Here is a 25825-nt window from a genome sequence, read left to right on the forward strand (position 1 = left end):
TTGTTTAATGAATTCCTTTTCACCAAAAAAAAAAAGACGCAGCGGGTACTCTGCAAAATATGCTACTGCTACTACCATTCAAGTCAAATCTTCTTTGTACACATTATAACTTCACGGATGTTCTTGATGTTATGTACTACATGTTTGACTTTCTACATGAGTTTGGGCTTGAGATTTTTTGTACACCCTTTAATTGGTTACTTTGGAATAACAAAAATGAAGTGTGGTTAGGGCTGCAAGAGTCTTGACTCTTTTCTTGATTACCTTGTCCAAAGGGTTGTGGATAATGCAACCCAATTCGTATAGGTTCCTTCAACTTGTTGGCCTCTCTCATAATTTGGTTTGGGTGCCCTTTTTATATATTGTGCAATGCACTGCTCAAGTTGTACATTTTTTTTAAAATTAAAAAAAAAATAGATAAAATAGAATTTCAACCTATAACATAATTTTCATAATAATTAGCTAAAATATCAATCAATTTATGGTGTAGGTGAGATTTGAATAGGGGTGTGCAGAAAACCCACCAACCCGCCAAACCCGACTTGACCTATCCCAACCCGCCAGGTTGGGTCGGTTTTTAGGGCTTGGTGGGTTGGGTTGGGTTATAATTTTTTTTTTTGTAGCGGGTCGGGTTGGGTTTGGGTCATAAAATTACAAACGTGCCAAACCCAACCTAACCCACCCATATTTTAATATATATTTAAAATATATTATATATTTAAAATATATTATATATTTAATAAATATATTTTTTTAAAGTTAAAACCCAGCTATAGAGCACTTCATCAATTCCTACAAACATATATAATATAAAATCCTATTACTTTCTTTAATATATATTTAAATATATTATATAATTAATAATAAAAAAAAATATGGGTTCAATTTAATAATAATATAAAAAAAATGTCCAACTCATGGGTTCAACCCGACCCATGTGGGTTGGGTTGGGTTGGACATATGTGATGGGTTGGGTTGGGTCGAGTTTTTTTTGACCCACTATGGTGGGTTGGGTCGAAAAATTCTCTCAACCCGACCCATGCACACCCCTATATTTGAATCTCAAACCTCTTATTCACAAAAGACTTTACATTTTTTTTATAGCAAAAGAGACTTTATAACTTGAGTTAATTACTTTCTATTTTTTTTATAGTGTTTCAAACTCAATAAAACTTCGTCAGTTTAACTTTATTTAAAAAAATTGAATTTTTGTTGACATTTTATAATATGGTATTTGGAAATAAAATAAAAATAAAAGGAAAGGATCTCCTCCCAATTAAATGCTCAAATTATGCCAACCCTCCAAAGGTTTAATCCATTTAACCAGAATAACTACTTTCGGAGCTGTGAGGTTAGATTTGCTCACACAAAAGGAGTAATGAAGAGCTTGGCTTAGGCAGATTTTATGGAGAGAGGAATTGGGGATGACATTATCAAAAACTATCCTATTTCTATTCTTCCAAAGGGACCAAATGGTAAACAAGAATAGTGTGCTCCACGGATTGGCAGTCTTATGCCCCACATCACTTAAAAAGTTCGCTTGCAACCATTCCTCAAGAAATCCAAAAAAGGTGCTAACTAATACGAGGGGACCTCAAGTGTCCTCCAGCAATCTCGGGCTAGTTCACAATCTTTAAGAAGGTGTAGAATTGGTTCTTCTTAAGATTTACATAAAGGGTAGATTCTATCACACATGATGCCCCTAGAAGCCAGGACATCTCTTATAGGGATGTTGTTGTGCAGACATAGCTATAAGAAGGTAGTAATCTTTGGTAAAATGTCAAGCTTCCATATCCATGATCCCTTAAAGACCGGGCTTGGGCTTTCTCCCTTAATAGATAAAGATAAGCTAAGTTAGTTGAGAACTCTCCATCTTTTGTATGCTTCCACATAATGGTGTCCTTCCTATGGCCATAGTTTTGGATTGGGATTGCTTTGATTTTATCCTTGATGATTTCAGGAAGATCAAAGGATAAAAGCTCCCAATTCCAACTATATTCCCGATAGATATCTTCCACAGTCAGCATATAATCTTCCTGGCTTAGAGGACCTCCAATCATTTCCCTTAGAGATTCACTTTTTATTCAACTATCCAACCAAACCTGAATCCTTGAACCATTTCCAACTCCTCAACAAAATCCTTTTAGGAAAATAGGGAAGCTCAATTTGACTGCCTTCCAATTAGGGGATGAAGGAAGCTTGTCCAGGTCCCTGGATCTTGCTCTCGAGATGGAGCAATATTTCTTTTGAATTACTCTAGCCCACGGTGCTTCTTGGTCCTGGTACAATCTCTAATTCAGTTTAGCAAGTAGAGCTATATTCTTGGCTCTAGCTGCTTGTATCCCAAGTCTCCCTTCTTCTTTTGCTTGTATCTCATTAATTGCACGCTATTAATGGGACTTAATTAATCTTCTTTAGCTATAATACCATGCATAATCTCTCTCAATATCAGCTCTCTAATCACTTTGAGATTTGACCCCCTTGTTGTCCACTCATGGAACAAAATATAATTGGTATTCACGGCATGCACTTCCCTACTGCATACACATTAAGCACATACCCTAGATACTTTTAAATTTCATCGTTTCCTCTACAAATTTATATGACTGATTTCAGTTAGTTTGAATTTTTCCCCTTGAGCTTAGAGCTTGCTAGCTTGGTCCTACCAGGTCCACCAATCAACAAATGTTTGTACATTCGGTATTATGAAAAAACGAGGATGATCGGCAAGTCAGACTAAAGGAAAATATAAATTGGAAATGAATTTTTGTGGCGTCGCCCGGGTTCGAACCGGAGACCTTCAGTGTGTTAGACTGACGTGATAACCAACTACACCACGACACCATGTTGAAACAGCAGCTCAACTTTTAATATAAATACATTGTGTTCGGTTTTTCTTTAGCACGACTTAATTATCTTCTTGTAACACACAGGTTTTCAGAGAATAGAGGAACTTGAAGTGAAGCTTGAGAGACACAAACTCAAACAGATGGTGAAGCTGAGCACAGTAGTGTCTCCACCACTCTCCAATTCAACATCTTTTCTAACACCTCAATGTACCAACACTACCTCTCTCTCATTCCCAACCAAAACCCACCTCTTTTTTGTCCCAAACACAAACACATGCTCAACCTCAACTGTTTCTCTCTTCACTGTGTTTTCCAAATTCCACCAAACGCATCTCCAATTTCCTCTCTTTTTTGGGTATCCACGTTCTGGGTTGCCCCTACATGCTTTGAATAAGCGTGGCCAAGCTGCCATTCATGCCTTTAATCATGATAATGTGGAAGAAGATGAAGAAGAAGGAAAAGATGATGATGATGATGAGGAGGAGGAAGAGGAAGAGGAGGAGATGTTTGTACCTTTTGAGAATATGAAGAATTGGACGAAGAACAAGCCACGTGGGTTTGGTGAAGGCAAGGTGTACGACACTGGTGTTGAGGACGAGCTGCTTGAGGAATTGGAGAACAGTATACAAGCACAGGCTACTAATGTTAGAAATCTTAAGAAAAACCCCATAATGCCCAGTTCCAAGAAAGACCATCAAAAGGGTACAGGTTAGTTTTTTTTTTTTGGTTGAATTGTGAGGGGATGAATGTTTTGGTTGGTTTATTTGTTGTTATACCCATTTGCTCAAATGGGTCTTGCTGATTTTGTATTTTTGTTGGAATATCTGTTGGATTTTCATCTTATCTGACTATAATGTTTGTACAATTAGTGTTTTATTGTTAGGGATAGTAAGGTTGTCAAGAATGACACTGTGATTCACTGTACATCATAGAAATGCATATAGCACATCCTATAAAAAGTGTGTGTGTGTGTGTGTGTGTGTGTGTGTGTGTATGGTATGGTTATGGATGCTGGACATTAGTGGTTTTGATTGGTAAGTGGAAAACAGAAGTACAGAACAGAGCAGTCTAGTTTTACTCACGTCTTGCTCAAGCATTCATTTGTGGTCGATGAGTCTGGACCAAAGCTTCCAAAGAAAAAGAATAAATTTACTCTCATGTTATGCAGTTACAAGCATTCTAAGAAAGGTAGTGAACTACCTTATCTTGCTAATGTCAAGAACTTAGGAAGATTAGTGTAGCCTGATTACATAGAGGCTTTTGTTTTCTCCTCTTACCGATAAGGATGTTAATAATGGCAAGCAAAGCCAGTCTACCTTTTCCTCTTGTTTAAGCAGTTTATCCTTAATTGAGCTAATGTAAGTTTAGCTTTATGGCTTATTATCATGGCTATAATGGTAGACGCTCATTTCAATCCTTCGGTGGTTATTCTTCAGCTACCTTTTCATATTCTTTAGAAACCAAAATAATATTCACTTTGTCCTCATCACCATCAGCAGTATTTCATCCCTTTCAAAAGACCATTGTTCTTTATCCTTAGTTCAATTTCAATAGCCTTAAGCGCAGTTCTCATCTGAAAATGCATAATTTTTTAGTGTTCCTACCAGTTTATGATATTGTTATGTTCAAAATGTATGATGGGAGTGAAGCTTTTTTTAAAACCCTCGTTTATTATGCATCTCCAATTGGCTACAATTCTTTCTTTTCAATTTGCACAATTGGCTTTCAATTCTAAGGAACTTCTATTTTTGCATGGTTTTCCCAATTAAGTTCACTCTATTCATTTTCTCTATTGTTAATGGAATATCATTTTCGTTTGGGGAGACTGAAGAACATCTGTTCACACTTTGACAGCATTGGGATATAGAATTGGAAGTCATCATTATCCTTCTTCTTGTTGAATTTCTTTCCCTGCTCAAATACATTCTCTAAATTTTCTCCAATAAAATTCTTGGCATGTGGTTTATGGAGACTGAAGAGCATCTGTCTTACACAATGGCCATGCAAACTGTACATTTTTTTTTCTTTCTTTTTTCTGTATGAATCAGCTAGGATTTTTATTCAACTGAAAAGAAAACAAAGTTAGGTCCAATGACCCACTCCAATCAGGTGACAGAAAAACTCTGCACCAAGCCAGCAACAATAGCCAACACAGACTAATAGGATACCCTTGTGTCTGTAATATCAGTCATTTATGTTGCTTAACTAATACTCTTTTGCCTGTGAAAAATTATTTCATAGGGTGCTTTTTTTATGTGCTTTGGCGAAGTTGTCGGTAATATTCATTAAACATTTAATCAATAACTATTTTCAGGTTAATTTATAGCACTGAATTGTTTACTTCTCCATTTTTACCAAAGTGAGTCTGAGTTTTCTGTATTGGACTTATGCAGCTCCTGAAGTTGTTCCAAGTGGAGTTCGGGTACGAGTTGTCAACCTTCCTAAGAAAAAGAACATTCATAGGGATTTGAAATCTGCTTTTGTAGGGGTCCCTGGCATACTTAATATAGTCCCAGCAGTTTATGGGAACAAGAAGACTAGGGAACCCATCTGTAAGGGTTTTGCTTTTGTTGATTTCAAGTCTGAGGAGGATGCAACTAGGTACTTGTTATCTTCTTCTTTTTTCCTTCTGAAAGGAGTTCAATCAAACAAAAAAATTTTCAGTTACTTGTAATACATGACATTATTCCATTCTAAACATTGCATCTGATTGGCACGGACACAGACTTCTCTGCTGGTTCATAAGTGAGCCTAATTTTTTCAGTTTGCTAGAATTGCATTCACTAAAACAATAATCCTCTTGTGGTAGGTTTGTACAACTATTTTCTAGACAAACTATTGAGTTTGGTAAAATTCAGAAGCAGATAAACTGTGATATTATACAGTCTCCAAGTTCGGCTCATGTACAATCAACAGGCATTTCCAACATTTCTCCCCGGCTAGCAGTTCTTGGCTTGGAAGAAGACCTAAACACAGCTTTCAATGTGGATGGTTCTTCTCTGGATTCATGGGAGGAGACCACCTCTGATGAATCTAATGACAGAGATGATGAGTTTGTAAGAGCAGAAGTGGGAGATAGTAGAGAGAACCTGGAAACCGTTGGTGTATTGAAGATAAATGTTGGTAATAATAGTTTGGAACCAAGGAAGGATTCTTTAACTGATTCCTCTTCCTCAAAGCTAGAAAGAGTCCAGGTACTTGAGAAGAAGCTAGTTGCTAAAGGAAAAGGAGAGAAGGTTCCAGAGAAAAAGCTACATGCGAAAGAAAAAGGAGAAAAGGTTTCCGAGAAAAAGCTAGTCATAAAAGAAAAGAGAGTGAAGATTCCGAAGTTGGGCATTCCAGGATCTGCAAAGAGGTAATCTCCTGCATTTGCATTTTGTTGTTGACTTGATTGATTTTCCTAATTTTTTTATATTAATTTTTAATTCATATAATTTCTGTTGATCATTATGCAGGTTAAAGGTCAAGGAGAAGGCTATCTTAACTGATGTTTTCTCTAAATATCGAGTACAAGTTGCGACGGCTTCAAAGGAAGGGAGCTAACCAATGTAGTGTAAATCAGTTAAATTTTGATACGATGAGACCACTACTAGAAATATGGAGTGTAAATTGCAAATGCATTAAGAAAAATGGTCCCCCTATGAATTAATTGGTACTGCCTTTATATAGACTAGATGAATTGACAACCTGTATGGCGAAACCATGGAAGAAAAATATCCTGGATACATTTTTCCATTTTTCTGGGCACTTCTTGATCCAGCCTGAATCCAAAACTTTTGTTTTTATAGAAACCACGGAAATCTCAAAGCAATTCTTATCAATTTGAGCTTGTCTTGAAGTCTACAATATGTTTTGGATCGTGGCCAAGTTTTTACTGTCCAAATGAGGCTCCTATGCCCAACTTAGCTTGTCCAACTCGGTGGGAAGTTTTCTTTAAAAAAAAAAAAAAAACCCTCAGTGGGAAAGAATTTTCAAGATTTATTCTTGCTTTGTGTTTTATTTTTAGTGGTGAAAAATGATCTTTTGGACATGGCCCAAGATCATTCCAAGGTATTTTTGGGTTTTTCTTGGGAATCTCGTCCTTGCCTTGTATTCTCTACGAGACGAGGAAAACATGTAAGGTAAGAGCGGGACAAGTTAGGGCGAATTGGGATGAGTGGATGCATTTTGCCATTCTTACTGAAGTGGCTTTTGCAATGGAATAGTGATGAGATAGAAAGGGGATGAGCAACAATGAGAGCGCTAAGAAAGATCAGTGTTTTGGAGAAGATAAAAGAATATGTGTAAACCTATACAAGGAAAGAGTGAGGCAAGTTAGGGAGAAGCGGAATGAGTGGATGCATTTTGCTATCCTTAATGAAGTGGCTTTTACAACAGAATATTAATGAGAGAAAAAGGGGATGAGCGATAAGGAGTACTAAAAAAGATGAGTGCTTTGGGGAAAGATAATATATATATATATATATATATATATATATATATATATATATATATATATATATGAGTTAGGTTCAAATTACACATGGTATAGTGTTAAATAAGGTTACACTATTCAATCTTTTTATTTTATTTTATTAAATGTGAATTTTAACAAATTTTATTGTTGGATTACATTTTCTTTTAATACTCTCTATACTTACAAAATTTCAAAATAATCAAATATCAATAGCTAACCATCAATCAAATGTTTAGGTTATGTTTGGTAACAGTTTTTGTTTTCTATTTTCAAAAACTTGTTTTCAGGGATATAAAGAAAAAACAATTTTTTTTTGTATTTTTGAAAAAAAAAACATGTTTGTTTAATTGAAATTAAAAAGATAGTTTTTTGAAGAAAAAAAAATAGAAAATACTTAAATATGTTGTTACTAGGATTTGAACTCTAATACTAACTCATTAAATGAGACAGATTCATTAAATTAAATGCGTGTTTTCATTGACTTTTAAAAATTAGAAACTGAAAACAGGATTTTGCATGTTTTTAGTTTCCTTCACAAATTAAATTTTGAAAACAGTTTTTGTTTTCTGTCCATTTTAGGTTGCCAAACAAGTTTTTTAGTCTCAAAAATAGAAAAAAAAAATTGAAAACATAAAATAAAGGAGAAAACAATTACCAAACATATCCTTAATTTCATGTTTTTATGTTTTAAAATATAAAATATGACTTTATAGATCGAATAATAAACAATATTTGATTGGCATGAAATTCAACATGCACGTTAAGAACATCAAAGAACATGTAATCTAATATTGAGATTTTCAAAATATTAGCCGAATAAATAGTTATTAAAAGGTGTAACATTTCTTAAGATATACAAAGTGTAACTTGAACTCTATCATATATATAAAATTAATTTATGGAATAATGTAAGTGTGGGGATAAAAGGCCCAAGATGCGTTTTTGGGCCATGGACATTGTCCAAGGATGTTTACTTGTCTGAGGACGGATTGATGGTAATAAGGATGTCAAACATAGAGACCCACAAGCAAACTGTGGCGGAAGAAGTTAATGGAAATAATCCGAGGAGGGGTATATCCTCGGCTAAGCAAAGTAAGGGTCATATGGTACATCATATTGACTAGAATAATCTTTTAGGAGGTCTTGTGGATGAAAATATGTTTCATGGGGGGCACAGAGAGTAAGAACAGTTGGGAAATATCTTAGAGAAGCTGCTACCATTGTATCGAATGCTCTGTACCTAAGTCTCTGGCCGCATTAATAAAGAAGTGATATTTGAACAGTAATTTTCAGCCTTACAGCTATTACCTAAAAATTTCAAGAAGGTGCTAATGGGACAAGTATTAACATTAGCAGTCTAGGTCTACACGTGGAGAGCATAAATGATGGGGGAAAGAAGTATAAGAGGGAAGAAGGTCCCAAAGAAGAAGGGGGTCAAGAGATAGGACTGTAGATTGGATATCTATAATTAATCTTTAAGAGAGAAGAAATATAAGAATCTGTTTCTCGGCTTGAGTCCGAGGACAAGTTTCATCATATAAACCCATCCATCATTATCATTTTGTAATCTTGGGCCACTTTTGTTATCGTTTAAGCTCATTAGAAACAAGATTTTTGACCCACTCTCTATAAATTTATTGTATTGGGCTCTTTGGGCCTATATCCTTCCTCTTGTTGGGCTTAGGTACAAATTGCAACATTACAGTAAGATTATTATTTTTCAATAAAATATGACATCTTAAGTATTGATTGTAATAATTTAATTTTTTTTAGAACCATGTAATATTTTAATTACAAAATCTTTTAACAAGTATAAACCTAATCAATTTATATTTTGATTATAAATTTAATAAAAAATTATAAATTCGTTTTTTATTTATTAATTAAAATTTCAAATATGTATTGAATTTTTATGAAACATGTCTTATTTGGAAAAAAAATCAACATTGTTTTATATATCGCCCCTTTATGTGAAGTTGAAACAAGTAAAATTTTTCATTTATTATAATTTAATAATTAGAGGAGATGTTGGCAGCTTTTTTTATTTTTATTTTTTATATATATGGAGATAGAAATTTTGGACAAAGAATAGTGATACTAATCATACAATTTTAGTTTATACATAATTAAATGTTAAGTGAAACCCATATAGATTTTATAAATATAATTATATAAGGGTTTTTTAAGAAATTTGTTTGAAATACGAATCAATTATATCATCAAATCATGCTATATCAAACTGTGAAATACAAAAATACGATTCTATTTATGTGTTATCACCAAATAGATACATATGAATAATTATTTAAACATCTTGTATTCTTTGTAATACTTATTTTTATTCACAAGTAATTATCATTCTAGTATTTCAAATAGACTCAATTGACACTGATTGGTGTTTCGAATGGGAACATCCAAGGTTTGAACCTCCCCTTTTTTCATTTTAACCATTGAATTATAAACAAAAAAGACTTAAGTTTATTTTTTTATCCATTGATGGGATATAATAGCATATTGATAATGAAATTAGGTTAAAATACAATTTTGATTAATACATTTTGGTAGCATTCAAATTAGTCTGTTATTTTCTATTTTCAATTTGCAATCATTCTAGGTCCTAATATGAGTTTGTTTTAGTTGCTAAGTTGATATATGTGTCTACTGGAGTTGAAGATTGGTAAATTTGATTTGTATTTGGTTGCCAAAAAAGTGAAAAAAAAAAAAAAAACTGCAATTTGATGGTAGGAACCAAATTGACCATTACCAAAATATATTGACCAATTGATAGTAACCAAAATTATAAGAAACCATAGTATACCCTTTGTGCGATGATTACTCTATTTAGGGTTGCTTGGATTCAACACCAAGCAAAACTTAGGCATTAGCTATGAAGCACAGGTGCGTTTACATATTCAGGTGTGGGTGCGGGTGCGGGTGCGAGTGCGGGACTCGGCAATTTTTGAAAAAGTAGAGTGCGGGTGTGGCGATTAAAAAATTATTAAAAATATTTTTATTTATATTTTCTATATATTGCTAAGCATACTTTTTTTACATTATATAAACATATACCAAATTTAAAAGTAATAGTAAATAATAACTAAAACATGATGTTGACTCTGAACCAAGCACAACAATCCAAAATGAACCAAGCATAGTAAATAATAACTAAAACATGATGTTAACTCTGAACCAAGCACAACAATCCAAAATGAACCAAGCATAGTTGACTCTAAATTGTTACAAGATCTTCTCACTTAGCAAGGACCAATACCATTCTTCATTCCTCAACACATTATCCACTTTGGCATCAAAACAGCTAGTTGCATCATATATTATTCTATGCCCAAATGTTTGATAGAGAGTACCAGACAGCACAGAGCCGAGAGGTAGATGGAGAAGGGCTGAGCAAAAAAAATGAGAAACAAATGACTAAGAGAGATTAGGGTTTTGACGTTTAAAGTTTGAGTTGAAACAGTGCATTTCGCACCTTTTTTTTTTTAAACTTGAATTTTGGCCTGTATCAGCTGTATTGACACCGATACAACCTGTATAAGCGGTTTTGGCCGATCCAACCCAATTCAGCGCGAATCGGCCCAAGTCGGCACGTATCGGGAAACGAAAAAAAAAGTGACGCGGCACCGATGCGCAGGCAGCAGCGTCGCTCGCTGCACACCGCGTCGGACACAGGTGTTGCTCCTCTGTTGTCGCGTGCTTCCCAAGGCATTAGCACCTAAGGTGTTAGGAATAAGCACCCAAATGTTGGAAAATCTTCAATCTGTAATCAATTGTCTATTCTCAAATGCAAATTAACCAGTCTCTTATATAGAGCTAGAGCTCCTAGGAAATAAAAAGATAAAAGATAACAACTAATGAAAACTAATCCTAATTGAACTCAAATACTAAGGATGGGTTTGGATACACGTCCACGTCCACATTTGAGGCTCCGACGCATTTTCAGCTTCTTTTTTTTTTTTAGCCGCAGTTGTTGACCAATTCTCCCGTGAACAGTGCATTCGTGCATTGTTCATGGGACCCACAACTTCACTTTTCAGCCCATTTTTCATTAAAAATTGGTCTCACGGTACTATTCACATATTTAAAAATTATTTTGCTACGATGTTTTCAGTTTTCAGCAATAAATTCTATCCAAACGGACCCTAATACTTATCTAATCTCAAATCAAATCCCTATTTGAATGTCTACAATTATCCAATTTTCTATGTAAATTCTAAAATAATTTTGGTTTTGCTCTTGCATTAGGATCATCAATTGAGGTGGAGGTTGAAGAAAAATGGAGATTTTGACATAGGTTAATAAAATATTTTTAATTTTAATTTAACATAATATTTTTGAACATGAGCATCATTGTTTGGTCGCCCATGTTCAGTATCCCCAAAAAAGGAGATTGATACCAACATTTCATGGATCCTTTCAACTGATGCGTGAGGATGGATGTAGAGTGCAGTGCGCGTCTAAACATTCATTTTTGCTTCTTAAGGATTTATGTTTTGATGGGAAAAAATAGTTAATTTGATGCATGTTGCAACAATTATTTTCCATTCTTAAGTTCTAAGATTTCTTAATAGAGAGTGAGTTCCAGTTAGCTCAACTAGTAAAGTCTCTGATGGTTGTATAAGAGATTTGGGGTTCAATCCCCGCTTATACCAAAAATTGATTGGTGTCTTGATCTGATAATAAAGAGCTATTATCAGTCAGCCATAGGTTGAAACTTTCTATAAAAAAAAAAATGTTTGTGAACAACCTCATGAGTTTGAGGCTTGGCTTAAGTATATATAATATTATATGTTTGTAAATATAAATGTATTAAATTATACTTATATAGGCTTGAGATTGGATTGCGTAAGTTTGTAAATAAGTTCATACAATAGCAAAATATTGTTTATATTATCTTGATATTATAAACTATCCATTTATAATAAAAATTAACAATACAATATTGGTGAATTTAACTTTTGTAAGTTCGTAAGTGTGAAACAATCTATTTACTTTCATCTATAATTTAGTTATTAAGTTTTTTTGTGAATGAATAAAATGTTATAGTTGTAGGGAAAAATGTAAATTAATAATGTAGCTCGTGAACAGGTTTAAGTTTGTTCTAAAAGAAAATGAATTAAGCTTGAAAATGTAATGTAATTTAGTAGTGAGTTCCAGCTTAAATCTTGTAGTAAATAAAGTTAAGTTTACAATCCTGAATTTTCAAAATGTTGCTTGGGTCAGTTCATTTATAGCCCTTCATATTGCAACCTGACAACTTTAATGTATTTGAATATTTATCTACTATAGTATTGCTCTACATATGTGTGTGGATGATTCAATTGTTGATTTATGTATCATGGCCTAGTGATTCTGGTTCTATTGAATTTTAGGTTGTAATATGTTGGAGAATTTTTTGAATGTGTTGTGTGAAATAAGAGGTTCTTCCTCTTTGTGATGAAATATTCTACTAGCTAAAAAAAAAAATTTAGGGAAACCATATTGCTAGTTGATTTTCTTGGGAAGACTAAAAGTATCACTATTTAAATAACATTTGTATTCAAAAGGGATGATATTGGAGGTTTCTAGTGATGATGATTTACCCAAAAGGGATGATATTGGAGAAAGGCGGAGGAAGCATGAGCTCCAAGTATTGGTTGGAGCTGGAATCAAATCTGAGGATGATGTTGGCCATGGGGATGAAGTTGACAATTTTGAGGTTGATAGGGATGATGACATGGGGGATGGTGATACAGGAGATTCAGAAGATGAATATTACAAACAGGTTGAACAACATAGAGCTGAAAAACTTGCCACTAAAGCTGAGATGTATTCAAGGTGTGTTTCTGCACTGTGGTTAAACAACTCGAGAATTCGTCAAGTATTGCTGCTTACAGTCATTAACTTGTGTCAAAATAAGTGGAATTAACTTAACTACCATTGTTTCAGTATTTTAGTATGAGTTACAATTGACTTTATGCATAATTTGTAGTGATAGGAGTTTAAATGTCAGTATTGCGGGATTATTAAATGTTCTAAGTTGATTGAGTGGTGGTCTATAATGATTTCTCTAGATATTGATTTCATGGAGCATAAGATAGTAATCAAATTTGAAAGCCCCAATTCGTCTTTTTTGATCATTTTCCCCACTCCTTTTAAGCGCTGAAGAAGGCTTTCCTGAATCGATGGTTCCGAAGAAACAGACTTCATCTCTTACACTCTTTGCCAATTAGTTTAGTTGTAGATCTCTCCAACTAAACTAGTTTATTATTAAATAAAAATATTACATTATCATTTAGTGTTAACATTAAATGATAATGATAATAATAATAATATCCTCAAACGCGTTTTAAAACCAAATTAACAAAAATATCGTTGCCTTCTTGATGCTGTCAGTGAATTATAGCCGAATTAAACAAGTCATCTCTTCATGATGTGAGGTCATTAAGGTTTTGGGATTGAGATTTGATTAAATTACTCTAATGCAATAACTACAGTGTAACCGCGTTGATAAATGGGACTAATAGAGAGAAATATTCTTACCAACTACTATAACTACAATGTCATCGTGAGCAGGGGAGGAGGGGCACCTGCCGCCGACCCCACCCAAAATAGTTCATTTTAAAAAAAAAAATTATAATGTTCTATTAGAGTAATTTTTTGACCCCCTAACTACTAAAATAGTAAAATAAATAAATATTTCCCTGTACACAGACGTACGATGACATGAATAAATAAACACACTATTCATTTAAAAAAGTTTAAAAACACAACAAAATTTCGCAATATTATTGCAATACTTGTGTTTTTTGTTGGGATGAATCTTAGAATATTTTATTTTATTTTATTTTGACCTACAATATACTAAAACCTTAATTTATTGTAAAAATATTGTGAAATTTTGTGATGTTACTAGAAGAATTACTCCCACTTTTATCAATTAGCCTAACACCAAAATAAATGAACAAAGTTTCTATCCAAACTAATTTGGAGAGAAACTTTACAAACTCCTCATATATTTCTATATTGAGTGTGAATTTTGAAAATATAACAGTTAGAATGCACGTTCTTATTATATTCTTCATGCATGTAAAATTTCAAGAAGATCAAAGATCAATTGCTATCTCATCAAACAAATGTTAAAATTTCAAATTTTTATAATCTAAAATTGTGTATAAAAAATAAGTTTATTGATCGAATAGTAAATAATATCTAATTTGAACGAAATTTGATATGTATATTAAAAACATAAAGAACATGAAATTCAATAATTAGATTTTCAAATTTCATACAAAAAAAAAGATATATACAAGAAGTTTGAAAATTTTCTCTTCAAATTAATTTGGAGAAAAATTTTGTTCAAAATAAATGGCCACCAACTATCACCTTTATTTTTTAAGTTAAAGCCTCTGTGCACTTTCACCAATATTCAAGGGGTTTTTTTTTTTTCCACTAATCCAAATTCCTTTCTTTCACTTCAGCTACAGTCCGGAGAACTCAAACTTTACACAAAATAATAATAATAATAATAATATCTTGTGTGGTACTAAAGCAGTAAAGCATCCATTATCTTTTTCATCTCTATCTCTTGTTTTTTCATAGTTTCAAATTTTGAGTTTTTGCCATAAATCTAAAATTTAAATAATTATAAAAATAGAGAATGAAAGTTGAAAATTTATTTTCTCAAAGTATTACAAGGAATCAAATTAGATGTCTAAAATTTGTGTATATAGACTAATCTCTTACTTTAATTGTTAGTAACTATGAATTAGTTGTTTTACAATTGTTTATTTATTTTATGGTTGTTTAAATTTTAATATATTTTTTGTAACAATTACCATTATTTATAATTTTATTAGTAATATTGATTATTATTATTTGATCTTGCCTCACCTAAATTGAAATCCTGGCTCAGCCATTGAACGAGAGTGAGTTTTTTTTTTTTTTTTTTGGTGGAGCAATTAGAGAAAATGGGAGAAAGAAAAATCAATATAATGAAATTTATTAAAAATAAATGGTATGTTCATATCTTCTTAATTGAGTTTTTTGAGTGATTTTCTTCCTCTGAAATTAGTAGGAACCTGAAAATAGATGTGCATGGTTAGATTTGTTTTTTAGAATTTTAAGAAAAAGTGAAAATATGATAAAGATGGACAAACATGTAGAATGAAGTATTTGCTTGCTATTGGGAGTATAAAGTTATTTGGAACATGAGAGTAGATATGTTCAAGAGAAAAAAGGAAAAAAAAAACATGTGTACTTGTTTATAAAATTATATAAAATAAAAAAAAAAATTTACTTAACTTTTTGTTAAAGAAAAAATTATTTTTTGGTAAACTATTTTTTTAATTTATCTTAAACTTAAGAGTTAAGAGTTATAAAATTAGTAATTTTACATATTTAACTCCATTAATTGCCAAAGGAAAAATGTTCAAATTGTAGGGTTACCAGCATGTTGTAATTATTTCTCAAAAAAAAAATCTCCATTAATTAAACTTTCTAAAAATAGTAATTTGAAATAAAAAATTCATTATAATGATAACTCTTTATCATCAAATTAAGGAGAGTTTAGTTATGATGATAACTCTTTATCATCAAATTAAAATACTCAATAATTTTTAGTATAAGTGAGAGTTAAACTTTAAATATCTTATTTAATCATTAAAATTTTTACTAGTTAAACTAATTAAAATCAGGGTGATAATTCGGAAACCAGCTTCAACGGGAAAAAATATTTTACTACAAATTGCATGTTTAACAAAAAACAAATTAGCTGTGTTTGAATATAGTGTCCACGTCCACGTCTAGTATTTCAACTTTTTTTTTTTAAGTTCCAGTGAGTCCCGTGCACTATTTACGGGACTCACAAACTTTTTTTTTTAACAAAACTTTCATTAAAAATGAATCTTACAATACTATTTATATAATTAAAAATTATTTTACTACAGTATTTTTAATTTTCAAACGCACATTCTATTAAAAAAAAAGAAAATTGACAAATTTCCTGCTCTCTTTCTTCCTCGATGCCACCTCAATTATAAAAAAGGAGTTATCGGAAACGGAGAGATAATTATTGATTTCTTTTCTATCATTTTGCTTCCTGTCATTTGCTTCTGTAGTCATGGATGAGAAGACGAAGAGCACACGGTCACTAACAGTATCCTTTGGACCATCTTCTTTCATTAAACCTCCCATGGTTAGGAAGTCCCTTGCTGAGGTTCCAAAGTCAACGACATTTTCCGAAACCACGAAAGTACTGGATTTGACTTCTATAATCACAGCCAACTTGGCTTCAAAAAAAATCATAGTCAATTTCGACGAAAGTAAAATAGGTTCATCAAAAGCGAATCTCTCAGCCATATCAACGCCTCTTTCTCCAGAATGCATGTATCTTGTTGATGGTGAAGAGATGATCGCCGGAGGGATAGTCTTTACTGCGCCTCCTCCACCGTCAATGACACTTCCCAAAACGAGGAAAATATCGGAATTGACTTCTAAAACCACAGTGCAGTGCGAAACTGGACCCGATTTCGGTGAAAGTAAAACTGATTCAATAGAAGCGATGCTCTCACACATTTCAGCTCCTCCAGGATTGCTATCGCCACGACCTTATGCAGATTGTTTTGTCAAATTCGAAGGCAGCGTTGGATGGTGTGGTGGGGGTTTGGATGGTGTGGTGATCTGGCCCAAAGAACTTACAGCTCCGGTTGAGTTTGGCTCCTCACAGGTCAGGGTTAGTGTTGAACACCGAGGTGAAAATTCAAGAGGAAGTGGGGCTGAAAATGCGGGTGAAGAGAGAAATAGGAGCCGAAATGGGAATGAAGGAATACGCGGAGGTAGGCAGGGTAGCCGAAATGAAGGGAGACAAGGTGGCTTAGGTGCAGGTGGACATGGAGGGGGCAACGGAGATGATGATGGCAACAACGGCAGCAGAGGCAGGATTGGTGAGATACAAAGTGGAAGGATACCACCAAGAAACCCGAGACAGGAGGAATTGGTAGAGATATTCATTCCAATCATTATCGAAATAGTCGTTATTGCCTTTTCCCTCGATGAGGCTAACCTATCTGCTTTGGACTCAGTCCTAAGATCTTTTGCATTGGCTTGTTGCGCATGGGGTATAGTTTCTTCCACGGGTTCTCTCTTGGAACGCGGTAGGAACGAAAGGATGGCCAGGGATTTGAGCATAATAGCGGCTACTCTTACTAATCTGGCGCTCCTATCAATTATTGCTATCAAGCTCCCGCCCACTCTTTTTCTTTTTTTCATCATTGGCCTCGGCCTGGCAATTCTTGCTTTATTGGCCATCTTTCACAGATAATTCTGGACATGAGCAGAAGAAAGACAATCCTTCTATTACAATGGAATGAATAAATCTTATTTAAAGTTTGGTTGAGATTGTTGCCTAGGGGTGTTATAATTCTTTGTTGGATTTCCATATTATTATTATTTTATTTAAAGATGTATGTTTCTAGCATTAAATCTTAGGGCCTTGAAGCTTTATTTTAGCATAGTTTGTCACAAATTTATTGTTTATGTATGACCTATTATTTATCCCTTTAAAAGAAAAGGTCTATGAAAGGGGTTTTTTGGCCCTATTTAATGTTTTCTCGATGGGTATCATGACAAGATATGGCAAAACAAATCAAAAAACGAGTTAGAATTTTTTAACCCAACCCAACCCAAAATATAAATAAATAAAATAAAAGAATGCATAAAAAGAAGATTAAACAACTGTGTAAAACATGCAGATTCAGGAATGCACTAAATTCATGATAAAGCATGGTACTCGATATATTATTTAAAACTAGATGCAAATATAAACAAAAAGAAAAAAGCCTAACTAAATGATAGCTCATACCCACTATTTATCAATTCCACACCTACGTTACCCGAAGTTACTACTCATATGGTCTGTGTTCATCCTACCTACTCTAGAGCGTTCTCATTATATACATCCATATACCCCTATTCAGCAATGGTAACTTCTCTAGTCTAATTAAACCAAGTCCATTTTATCACTACATGACACATTATGCGAGCTCATTGTGAATTTAATTGATTAGATCCCTCATAACTAATGTGTGATTAAGAAGAGCAAAGACTCAAAGCAATCCTTAATGCACACTGATAGAAAATTCATTCTCCAGTAACCCAATTGTGAACAAGCTATATCAATCTCCGTCTCCATCTCCATCTCCATATCTGTCCTGGATCTCATTAAAACATCATTTGGGCGTGCTTCTGACTCCTCTATATTTAACTAAATTAAATCTACATAGACCCTACCAAAAAAATTTCCAAATCACCAAAAAAAGACAATAATAATAAAAAGAACAATGCTTTTTTTTTTTTTTGGACTTGGACAATGTCATTCTGGATTGCCTTGATAAACTAATACGACAAAATACATGCCTTGCCTAACCCACCAAAGTTCAAACTTGTCAAACTCCAAAATACATTGCTAATTTAAGAAAGTCTAGAAACACAACAACATTTCGCAATATTATTACAATACTTGTGTTTTTAGCTGGGATGGATCTTAGAATAATTTATTTTATTTTATTTTGACCTACTTAATATACTAACACCTTAATTTATTGTAAAAATATTGTAAAATTTTATGATGCTCTAAAGAAATTACTCCCACTTTTATCAATTAACCTAACACTGAAATAAATGACCACCAGCTATCACCTTTATTTTTTAAGTTAAAACCTGTTGCACTTTGACTAATATTCAAGGTTTTTTTTTTTCACTAATCCAAATTCCTTTCTTTCACTTCAGCTACAACCCGGAGAACTCAAAATTTACACATAATAATGATAATAATAATAATAATAATAATAATAATAATAATTGTAGGGACACGTTTCATACCTAAGCCCAAAATAGTGAAGAAATAAGTCCAAAGAGTCCAATACATTTAATTTGTAGAGAGTGAGTTTGAAATCTAGGTTCTAATGAGTTTATATACCAATTATAATGGACCAAGATCACAATAGAAACAAGTTTGTATAGGTAAATCGTCCTCGGACTCAATCCGAGGAGGCTAACTCTTCTTTATATGACTTTCTCTCACTTAATAACAGATTACAAATATTGTTCCTTAGTCTACAGTATTTCTCTCTCTCTCTCTCTCTCTCTCTCTCTCTCTCTCTCTCTCTCTCTCTCTCTCTCTCTCTCTCCGATCCTTTTGCTTGAGTGTCCCCTCTTCCTTTTATACTATCCTTCCCCCTCTCTCTATCTTCAACATATGGATCATATTGTTGGTCTAGATACTTGTCCCATCAACCCCTTCCTGAAGTTTTTGGAAGTAGCTGTAAGGCTGAACACTGCTGCTCAGGTATCACTTCCTCATCAATGCTGCCAGAGAGTTAACTACAGAACATTCAATGCGGTGGTAGTAGCTTTCCCTTTAGATATTTCATGGTGTTCCCCCTCTCCTGTCACTTCTTGATACTTATCCTTATTAGTGGAACCGTCCGGAATGTTGCTCTTGATATCAAGCTGTACCCTCAAACCTCGGCTTCTCCCGGCCGAGGAAGTGTTCCTCCTCGGGCCATCTTCTAGGATGATCATGATCAGGCTGTAACTCTTCATTTACCAATATAAATTCTTATGAAGATATTTACCCATCTTCGAACTATTTAATGTCCTCGGATTGGATCCTTAGCCCAATATATATATATATATATATATATATATATATATATATATATAATGTACTCTTGTACTTATCATCCCTATAATAATAATAATAATAATAATAATAATAATAATAATAATAATAATATCTTGTGTGGTACTAAAGCAGTAAAGCATCCATTATCTTTTTCACCTCTATCTCTGATTTTTTCATAGTTTCAAATTTTGAGTTTTTACCATAAATCTAAAATTCAAATAATTAGAAAAATAGAGAATGAAAGTTGGAAATTTATTTTCTCAAATTATTACACTGAATCAAATTAGATGTCTAAAATTTGTGTATATAGATTAATCTCTTACTTTAATTGTTAGTAACTATGAATTAGTTGTTTTACAATTGTTTATTTATTTTACGGTTGTTTAAATTTTAATATATTTTTTGTAACAATTACCGTTATTTATAATTTTATTAGTAATATTTATTATTATTATTATTATTGTTGTTGTTGTTGTTGTTGTAGTAGTTGTTTTTGATCTTGCCTCCTCTAAATTGAAATCCTGATTCAGCCACGGAGCTAATTGCTAATGGAAACGGGGAGGAGGTTCCTGAGAAAAACTACATGCAAAAGCAAAAGGAGAAAAGGTTTCCGAGAAAAAGCTAGTTGTAAAAGAAAAGAAAGTGAAGATTGCATTAAGAAAAGATGGCCCCCCCCTATGAATTTATTGGTACTGCATGCCTTTATATAGACAAGATGAATTGACAACCAGTACGGCGAAACCATGGAAGAAAAATTTCCTGGATACATTTTTCCATTTTCTGGGTACTTTTTGATCCAGCCTGAATCCAAAACTTTTGTTTTTATAGAAACCACGGAAATCTCAAAGCAATTCTGATCAATTTGAGCTTGTCTTGAAGTCTACAATATGTTTTGGATTGTGGCCAAGTTTTTACTGTCCAAATGAGGCCTCTATGCCCACCTTAGGCGCTTGTCTAACTTGGGGAAGTTTTCTCACCAAAAAATAAAACTCAGTGGGGATGAATCTTCAGGATTTATTCTTGTTTTGGGTTTTATTATTAGTGGTGAAAAATGATTTTTTGGGCCTGGCCTAAGATCATTCCAAGCTTTTTTTTTTTTTGGTATTTAATAAAGATGGCAATGGTATTTATAAATTCATTTATGAAATAATATAAGATTATTATTTTTCAAAAAAATGTGACATGTTAACTGTAAGTGCACAATTGCACCTAGACTCAAAGACAATTATGGGCTTAGGCCCAACGAGCCTTAAACAATGAAATTTGTAGAGTGTAGGCTTGAAATCTAGATTAGAGGTACTGAGAACTTAATAACAGACTATAGTGTGCAAACGCTTGTAAATAATGAATGATAATTGCAAATGGACCTCATCGGACATGAGCCGAGGACTACTTCTGTATTATTTCTCTTTTCTTCTTAAAGATTACAATTCTTAATTTCTTTCTTGGTTACAGACTGGGCCCCTTTTCTTTGGCCTTCACCCCCCTTTAAATATTTCTTTTCCTGATACTTTATCCACGTGTTGCTCAAACTCCCTCTCCTCTAGATATTTCTTCTCTTAGTGCTTTTGAATAGTGACCAAAAGTTTCAGTTCTACTGTTTAGGGGTCACTTCCCCATTAATGCGGCTAGAGAGGTAGGTACAGAGTCTTTAATGTGGAGGTGGCAGCCTTTGCTCATCATATTTTTCTAACACCGGTGTATCTAGAAGGTTCAGGGTTTCCCCCTTTTAACCAACAGTCTTTCCGGAATTCTGCCTTGACCTTCGTAGTGAATTTTCGAGTTCTCTTGGGTCTGTCCGAGGAGAAACTCACCCTCGGATGTGTCCTCGGACCCTCGGCGTATGGGCCGATTCGCAGTACTAACAAATTCTTAGCTCAAGAACAGATCGGCCCTTCTTGCTAGAGCCCAAATGCCCGCTTGGGTCCTTTTACTCCCCACAATAGCCCCTCAAAACTCTATTTTTCAGCATCCGAGGAGAAAAATAGGGTTTTGATCCTACGAGAACTTACCCCACACGTTTTGTAAATAACTGTGCGTGTGGAGTTCGTTTCGTGTTCCAGAGGATGCCACTTGGCGGTTTTAATTTCAAAAATGGGCGCATTTATTACCGTAAGTTACACCATGTCCCCCACGTTCGACGGTGAGATGAGCATCTAACGACCCTTGTTACCCCCTGAAAATTTGGGCAGGACGAATGCAATTTCGAGGCCGCTTCCCGCACGTCGTGACGCTTTGGGAACCTGCGCCTTCATTTATTTCTTCAGAGGCTAATCCCATCAAGACATCAGTAATCACCTTTTCTCTGCAGAAATCCGTGGAAACTCGCACAACTTCAAACTTGTAAGTTCCTATTCTTTTTCTTTAACCCATTCTTCTCGGATCCTGTCCTTGGCTCCCATCTTAACCATTCTTTCCCTTAAAACTTAGTCTTTCGTTCCTTTCTGATGGGTAGATTTAAGTGTTTAGTTGACACCGCCGCTGGGATGGAAGGTTTCAGAGCCAAATACCACATTCCCAGCGACGTAGGTTTAAGATACTGTCCGGCGGAAGCCGTAGCTAGGTCTAGGAAAACGAGAAAGGTTATCATTCCCATGATTGCCTTCATAGAAGGTGGGATGACCCTTCCTATGAGAAGCGTGACCAGGGAATACCTCCGCAGCTACCGGTTGTGCCCCAACCAGTGTGCTCCCAACGTCTTTAGAGTCTTAGGAAGCGTTGACGCTCTAAACAAACAGATGGGTCTGAACCTTACCTGGCATGACGTCGCCTTTATGTACGAATGCCATAAACTTACTGGGGTAGGCTATTACATCAAATCCCGCTCTAGCGTAGTTAGATTGATTTCTTATCTGCCTAAGTCCAATAAAGGCATGAAGGACGACTACCTCATTGCCTTAGGCAACTGGCACGACGGCCCCCACTGCCTAGTCGAGTGGGGAGATCCAGGTTTGACTCCTTAGGATCTAACTTCCCGCCCCATAGCTCCATCTAAACATGTTAAAATGTCCATTTACGTTTACTAAGCATTTTAATTTTAGTTTATTACATTTCCTACAAATCTGACCAGGTTTGTCTGTTTTGGTGTCTTTCTTTGCAGATAAACAATACGTTCGCCCGCGCCTGAGCCATTGCAACGTTGCCGATTTGAACCGAGTGCTACGCTCAGAGGTGTTCGTGAGTGAAGACTTGCAACTGAGAGCGGCTCATTTGATATTAGGGTACGACCCTATCTCCTCGGACTTCCAGGAGATTGAGAACGCCATCGTTGCGGGTGACCGGAGGCGAAGAAGGATTCACGTAGCCAGACCTCACTTCTTAGCCGACCACGACATTCCTGACGACCCCTACACTATATTGTACACACAGACCGTTGCGGCAATTCCCCTCGCCACGCACTCTCAGGCAACAGTTGTCCCAGAGGAGCAAGTGTCTTCGTCGAACACGTTGGACGAGGAGATAGATAGGTTTCAACTTGAGGATGTCCAAAGGCCTCGTAGAAGCCCATTTGTCGTCCTCTCCACGAGGAAGAGGAAGCCGCCAAGACCTCTGGGATAGCCGGTCTAATGATAGCACGTCCAGACGACAACTCTATTGAAGAGGACATGGACGTGCTTAAGGACCTCCTGACCGCGAGAGGGGAGAAAGTTGCCAAAAAGGGGATGAGGGGATCCCAAGCTCCCCTTGCCTTGCCACCACCCCCTCCTCCAGCCGACCCCAAGCCTCCTACCGACGATCCGAAGAAGAAAAGGAAGGTAGAGGCCGAGGGGGCTGGTGGCGAGAAGTAAAAGAAGCTGAAACAGCAGCCATCGCCGACTCAGCAGCAGAAGCTAGACAAGGGCAAAGGGCGCGCCCGTTCGGTTGAAAGCGGGGAGATCAGAGACATGGCTAAGGTGCGCCGAGCACCAGCTATGTGGTCTCCCGAACTGAGATTGGATGGAGCGCCAATTCCCCTCCAGTCCAACATCAGGTTATTCCAACAAGGCCATGCCCTCCACCAGGCCGAGGCGTTGGAGCGTCCTCTTCTGCTGCCCAAGGACATGGAAGCCTTGGAGAAGATGAGCCAGCCTCAGCTGTTCCTTTCATTGAAAAGGGATTTAGCTCTGGTAAGTTCCATCTCACCCTTATACTCTAGGTTCATTTATAAACACTTCACCACATTTAACCCTCTGACATTTTTTTTGCAGGCCATCCAAGAAATTTTCGCGGCCGAGAAGTTCGTGGAGGATTCTCGGAAGCGAGCTGGAATGGAGCAAGAGCTACGGCAAGAGACAGAAAGGTCCCTACGCCAGGCCCTAGCAGAAAATGGGAAGATCACATCGCAGCTGGCCGACCTAAAAAGAGAGAAAGATGGTGCCGAGGCCAGCTTAAGGACGATGGAGAACCAAGTGGAGGGGCAACGTAAGCTTCTTCGCCAAAAGGACGACGAGCTCTCCCAAGCCCAACGGGCACGCTCTAACTTGGAGAAGGAGCTTACGTGGATGAAGGAGGAGGCTCGCACCCACAAGCACTCACTAGAGGCCGCTGAGCAGGCCAGCTATCAGGAGGGAGTAACTGCAACGCAGGAACTGTTGACAGAAGCCTTTGCGGCCTTGTGACGAGAGTACTGTCAACAGGTCTGGGGAAAGGCCTTAAACGCAGCAGGGGTTCCTCAAGCTTCCGAGCTGAGGAAGCCCGAGAACGTTTGGCTTCCCTAGACATACAGGAGATAGAAGACCCTCTTGTTGTTGCCTCTCCTGCCCTTCCTCCTGTGGCGCTAGAACTCGTCCCTGATCCTATAGAACCTGAAGGTTCCCATAAAGAGAAGGACGGGTGTGAAGCTGCCGAGCAGGAGCAAAGCCAGAATGTGGAGCCCATCCTTCCTCTAACAGACAAAGGGAAACAAGTCTTGTCTACCTTTGAGTTGGAGCTGAAGAGCACAGAGGCTGGCAACAGCTCCCTCCAAGACCCCCTCCCAAAGCTTAGGGCCTAGCATAGGATTTTTTCTGTACTTTGCAGTTTTCTTTACGTAATGATGTATTCTGCTTATAACTAATGAAGAACAATGTTTATTCAACCTTTATTCAAGTTGTATTTACTTTACTTTACTCTTTTTGTGCTTTGTCATGAAAGTTCTCACTAACACATAGTTATAGGAAGAACAGAATAAATAAGTTTAACTCCAACAGTCAAACAATTATAACTTCTAAACAGGCATATGCACATTTGCTTTGCAAAGTATATCATTCAAGAATCTGGCCAAAACTAACTTAGCTTGGATGGTATGCAATGCCTTACTTAGAAAGCCCACATGATAGTTAAACTTTGTAATCCGAGATATCAATTTTAGTAGAGTGTAAGGTTTGAAGATCATACCTTACAGAATCCTTGTTTCAATATCTACAGCTGCTTACCTTAAGATCCAATTTAACAGATGATAAGGCATTTGACTTCCACAAAGTATGCGATAAGAATAAGAACAATGTCTGAATAATAAGATATCAAGGTTCTGTTTTAACAAGTGATGAGATATCAATTTTCACAAGGTTTGTGGTCCGAGGACCATACTTAACCAAGTTTTTGTTTGACACTTAAGAATAGTAACTTCAAATGTTAATTTTCCCAAAGTAGGAGATCCGAGGACCCGGCATAACTAAGGTTCTGTTTAACAAATGATAAGATATCAATTTCCACAAGGTTTGTGGTCCGAGGACCATACTTAACCAAGCTTCTGTTTGACACTTAAAAATAGTAACTTCAAATGTTAATTTCCCCAAAGTAGGAGGTCCGAGGACTCGGCATAACTAAGGTTCTGTTTAACAAATGATAAGATATCAATTTCCACAAGGTTTGTGGTCTGAG

The 25825-nt window shown here is 35.5% G+C and overlaps 1 protein-coding gene and 1 non-coding gene across 3 annotated transcripts; one reads left to right on the forward strand and one right to left on the reverse strand.

Annotated features, from left to right (window-relative positions):
* Positions 1 to 2770: 2770 nt before the first annotated feature.
* TRNAV-AAC (transfer RNA valine (anticodon AAC)) lies at positions 2771 to 2844 on the reverse strand. Its single transcript has one exon. It is a non-coding gene; the product is annotated as a tRNA-Val (tRNA).
* Positions 2845 to 2903: 59 nt separating this feature from the next.
* On the forward strand, positions 2904 to 6594 carry LOC142627022 (uncharacterized). 2 transcript variants are annotated; one of them, XM_075800800.1, is made up of 4 exons: positions 2904 to 3557; positions 5243 to 5450; positions 5659 to 6204; positions 6305 to 6594. In XM_075800800.1, the coding sequence occupies exons 1-4, from the start codon at positions 2990 to 2992 to the stop codon at positions 6390 to 6392; spliced, it is 1410 nt and encodes a 469-aa protein (XP_075656915.1). In that variant the 5' UTR covers positions 2904 to 2989; the 3' UTR covers positions 6393 to 6594. The 2 variants fall into 2 exon arrangements, with proteins under 2 accessions (XP_075656915.1, XP_075656916.1); XM_075800801.1 differs by having other exon boundaries at positions 2938 to 3551.
* The last annotated feature ends 19231 nt before the right edge of the window (positions 6595 to 25825 follow it).

This window comes from Castanea sativa, chromosome 3 (assembly GCF_040712315.1).
Source record: "Castanea sativa cultivar Marrone di Chiusa Pesio chromosome 3, ASM4071231v1".
Taxonomy (NCBI): Eukaryota; Viridiplantae; Streptophyta; class Magnoliopsida; order Fagales; family Fagaceae; genus Castanea; species Castanea sativa.